Here is a 5,118-nt window from a genome sequence, read left to right as displayed (position 1 = left end):
TTTTTATGATCGTACAGTCGATGTGCAATAATATTTCTACTTTTGATTTAGTTTCTAATTTGTGTTGATGCATATCAAGTGAAATCTTGAAGATTTGAAGTAGGAAAGGGTTCAGAAAAAATAATGGTAAGTTTTATTTTTATTCCATAATCCAATAAAGAATTGTTGGAAAGATTAATAATTCTAAACAATTGGTTTTACAGGGGTAAATCTCAAGCATATTCCCATTTAAGATTTACAATTTAAGATGCCGAAGATATATTTACAAATTTCCTTTTAGACTTGCTTTTCTTCTTTTCTTCAATCCTCTATCTTGCTGAACACTTCTCATTAAACTGAAAAAAAAAAAAAATTTCAAATTCAATATCAATTTAAGTGAACAACTGGACACTCTCACACCTGTCGTCACGTAACATCCTATGTACGTTATACCACAGAATAAAATCCAGTATCTGATATCTGATTTCCTCAGACATAATACTATTGTTCCTCCGGGGAAAATGTTTGATCTTTGGGATTGGGAAAATAAAAGTTCTTTTAAACAACATTAGACAGAACAACATTTAGTTGAGTCTTAAGTTGCCATTGCACAATGAAAAAACTCGGTGATTTTGAACAGAGAATGTGTCCTTCATGTGTGTGCATATCTATGTTTAATTGCATACATTTCAAAATCCAAAACCTTATCTAAGATGCTAAACTATTGGGCAAAAACATATCATACCTTGTTCCAAAGCTTCTGCAGCTTTTCCAACAGCTGCAAAAGATAAGAGAGTATCAATCAAAAGCTTGAAACTGAGTAAATATGAATGACACTTGTGGAAATATTACAAAATATCTAACATAAGGACAGGGCACAAAAGAATATTCAAATAAAAGAGAATAACATTCGTCATGAGTAATTAACAATAGACAAACTCAGGGACACACTTGAGTTGGGACATCTAAACGTGCTGAAATGGTTTAGTTATCGTCGTGATCACATAAAGTTTACAAGTCATGACCAAATATAATAGATTGCTTTGCTCTGAGAATTTAGTCTGTCTCACACGCTGACCAATCTACCCTGTCCGGCATTGTGACGACGGAAACTGTTCAATGCACATGTTGTTTTTGTACAAGTTTATAAATGTGCCTATATGTAGGTTACATATGTGTGTGTGAGTGTGTTCTAAATCTTAAAGGAGAGAGAGTTTATACTTTTGAAATGAGGAAAGTGTAAATGAGTGTATTTTGAATCTTGTGTTTCCAATCAGGAATTATGTGTGTACATTTTGTGGCATTAAACCTGCTGACTGGGTCTGGTGCCAATGATGTTTCCGCTGACTCTCTGTCTGTTTGTATGATTTTACATGTCGATACCACAGCATTTATCTGTGTATGATTGGGAAGCCTCTATGACACATGCAAGATGTTCGTCTGCTGTATGTATATATATATATATATATATATATATATATATATATATATATATATATATATATATATATATATATATATATATATATATATCGTCATCATTATGATCATCTCTACCTACGCATATCTACGTAAAGGGCCTTTGTTAGATTTCGTCAGTCGTCTGTATCTTGTCCTTCTAAATTAACATTCCCCCATTCATCTTCTCTTATTTGACGCTTCCTAGTACTGTAGTGCTTGGTCTTTAATGTATTTTAGTGACTCGTGGAGCTTGGTTAAATGTTTGGTAAAGAGCACCCCCAAACTATCTCCTTCTGCCCCTCACCATGACCTCACCCACATATGGTACTCAAATAATCACTTTTATGGCTTCATTTCTAATCCTGTCCTGCCATTTAACACCCAATATTCTCCCGTGGACTTTGCTCTCAAATCTACAAAATCTGTTGGATACTGTTTCATTGTCATACCACGACTGGTGTCCATACAGTAACACTGATCTCACTAAACTGATATATCACCTGAGTTTTATATACAATTTTCAGGCTATTTTAAATCTTTTCTTAAACCTTTTTTTTAATGACCCTGTATTAGAGATCACAGTTCCAAAAGATATTGATTCCAACTCATTAATCCTTTATCATTTAAATTATATTTTATCTTCCATTCCATATTCGGTTCTCATCATTTCTGCCTTTCTTCTATTTATCTTGAGCGTCATCTCAAATGATATTTCATGCATTTTAGTAAGCAATCCTCGCAAGTTCTATGATGTGCTGCTAATACACACGCACACACATAGACATGAACATATACACACGTACACACATATACAGTATATATATATATATATATATATATATATATATATATGTGTGTGTGTGTGTGTGTGTGTGTGTTTGTGTGTGTGTGTGTGTGTATATATGAGAGAGAGAGATATTACTTATATGAGTAATAGGCTGAATATCTACTTTTACTCTTTCCTACAATAAATATAGACTGAATTTATTTTTCATTAGTGTGAACGATTCACAAAAGTTGTTATCGGCAATAAATTAAACCTGCAATCAAGAGGCTTTGATGCAACTTTCAATCGTAGGTCAACTATTGACTAAAAATTGATGGATTGTTGAAGAATAGTGAGTGTATCTTCACCACAAAAGGACCTTTGCATATCATTTTTTTTTTGATTCGTTCCTCCATTCTTAAGATTTTTGCCAACTGAGTGACAAAGGAACAGAGGTAGACATTACCTACTAATGATTTTGTTAGAAAATACCGAAACTCTAGTAACAAATCACATTAACTTACCTTTAGCAGCCTGGAACCCACTGGAAAAGAGAGAACAAAATATTAGAATATTTCTCTATAAACATTTTGTTATGGTTTACTCGTTAACTTATGAGATATATACCCAGTTCAATAATAAGAATTTTGGAGAAATTTCCTAAGAATTATCATTGAATTTCACACCTCCCCAGCGACCAAATGTCACCGATATTTCACTAAGATCAAATGCATATGAATAGAAATTAAAAGTTCAATTGCAGAATTACTTACACTCTCCTCTCCAGCCCCCTCTCCAGCCTCTTCTCCACCCTCCTCTCCGGCAGCAACCTCTGCGGCGCCTAGTTCACCCTCCTCTCCAGCAGCAACCTCTGTGGCGCCTAGTTCACCCTCCTCTCCAGCAGCAACCTCTGCGGCGCCTAGTTCACCCTCCTCTCCAGCAGCAACCTCTGCGGCGCCTAGTTCACCCTCCTCTCCAGCAGAAACCTCTGTGGCGCCTAGTTCACCCTCCTCTCCAGCAGCAACCTCTGCGGCGCCTAGTTCACCCTCCTCTCCAGCAGAAACCTCTGCGGCGCCTAGTTCACCCTCCTCTCCAGCAGAAACCTCTGTGGCGCCTAGTTCACCCTCCTCTCCAGCAGAAACCTCTGTGGCGCCTAGTTCACCCTCCTCTCCAGCAGAAACCTCTGTGGCGCCTAGTTCACCCTCCTCTCCAGCAGAAACCTCTGTGGCGCCTAGTTCACCCTCCTCTCCAGCAGCAACCTCTGCGGCGCCTAGTTCACCCTCCTCTCCAGCAGAAACCTCTGTGGCGCCTAGTTCACCCTCCTCTCCAGCAGAAACCTCTGCGGCGCCTAGTTCACCCTCCTCTCCAGCAGAAACCTCTGTGGCGCCTAGTTCACCCTCCTCTCCAGCAGAAACCTCTGTGGCGCCTAGTTCACCCTCCTCTCCAGCAGCAACCTCTGCGGCGCCTAGTTCACCCTCCTCTCCAGCAGCAACCTCTGCGGCGCCTAGTTCACCCTCCTCTCCAGCAGAAACCTCTGTGACGCCTAGTTCACCCTCCTCTCCAGCAGAAACCTCTGCGGCGCCTAGTTCACCCTCCTCTCCAGCAGAAACCTCTGCGGCGCCTAGTTCACCCTCCTCTCCAGCAGCAACCTCTGCGGCGCCTAGTTCACCCTCCTCTCCAGCAGCAACCTCTGCGGCGCCTAGTTCACCCTCCTCTCCAGCAGCAACCTCTGCGGCGCCTAGTTCACCCTCCTCTCCAGCAGAAACCTCTGCGGCGCCTAGTTCACCCTCCTCTCCAGCAGCAACCTCTGCGGCGCCTAGTTCACCCTCCTCTCCAGCAGAAACCTCTGCGGCGCCTAGTTCACCCTCCTCTCCAGCAGAAACCTCTGCGGCGCCTAGTTCACCCTCCTCTCCAGCAGCAACCTCTGCGGCGCCTAGTTCACCCTCCTCTCCAGCAGAAACCTCTGTGGCGCCTAGTTCACCCTCCTCTCCAGCAGAAACCTCTGCGGCGCCTAGTTCACCCTCCTCTCCAGCAGAAACCTCTGTGGCGCCTAGTTCACCCTCCTCTCCAGCAGAAACCTCTGTGGCGCCTAGTTCACCCTCCTCTCCAGCAGAAATCCTCTGTGGCGCCTAGTTCACCCTCCTCTCCAGCAGCAACCTCTGTGGCGCCTAGTTCACCCTCCTCTCCAGCAGCAACCTCTGTGGCGCCTAGTTCACCCTCCTCTCCAGCAGAAACCTCTGTGGCGCCTAGTTCACCCTCCTCTCCAGCAGAAACCTCTGTGGCGCCTAGTTCACCCTCCTCTCCAGCAGAAACCTCTGTGGCGCCTAGTTCACCCTCCTCCAGCAGAAACCTCTGTGGCGCCTAGTTCACCCTCCTCTCCAGCAGAAACCTCTGTGGCGCCTAGTTCACCCTCCTCTCCAGCAGAAACCTCTGTGGCGCCTAGTTCACCCTCCTCTCCAGCAGAAACCTCTGTGGCGCCTAGTTCACCCTCCTCTCCAGCAGAAACCTCTGTGGCGCCTAGTTCACCCTCCTCTCCAGCAGAAACCTCTGTGGCGCCTAGTTCACCCTCCTCTCCAGCAGAAACCTCTGTGGCGCCTAGTTCACCCTCCTCTCCAGCAGAAACCTCTGTGGCGCCTAGTTCACCCTCCTCTCCAGCAGAAACCTCTGTGGCGCCTAGTTCACCCTCCTCTCCAGCAGCAACCTCTGTGGCGCCTAGTTCACCCTCCTCTCCAGCAGAAACCTCTGTGGCGCCTAGTTCACCCTCCTCTCCAGCAGAAACCTCTGTGGCGCCTAGTTCACCCTCCTCTCCAGCAGCAACCTCTGTGGCGCCTAGTTCACCCTCCTCTCCAGCAGCAACCTCTGCGGCGCCTAGTTCACCCTCCTCTCCAGCAGAAACCTCTGTGGCGCCTAGT

General features: G+C 44.5%; 1 protein-coding gene across 1 annotated transcript in view; it reads right to left on the bottom strand.

Moving 5' to 3' along the window:
* Positions 1–330: 330 nt before the first annotated feature.
* LOC137619446 (golgin subfamily A member 6-like protein 2) overlaps positions 331–5,118 on the bottom strand; it is a 58,637-nt gene continuing 53,849 nt past the window's right edge. Inside the window, exons 15-16 of the mRNA XM_068349504.1 lie at positions 725–757; positions 331–335 (exon numbers count right to left, since the gene is read on the bottom strand). Of these exons, the coding sequence (XP_068205605.1) occupies positions 331–335; positions 725–757 (38 nt within the window). The remainder of the gene's footprint in view (positions 336–724; positions 758–5,118) is intronic.

The sequence above is a fragment of the Palaemon carinicauda genome, chromosome 26 (assembly GCF_036898095.1).
Source record: "Palaemon carinicauda isolate YSFRI2023 chromosome 26, ASM3689809v2, whole genome shotgun sequence".
Classification (NCBI taxonomy): Eukaryota; Metazoa; Arthropoda; class Malacostraca; order Decapoda; family Palaemonidae; genus Palaemon; species Palaemon carinicauda.
Note: the sequence above shows the minus strand (reverse complement) of the source record. Positions and strands in the feature narration are given on the sequence as shown.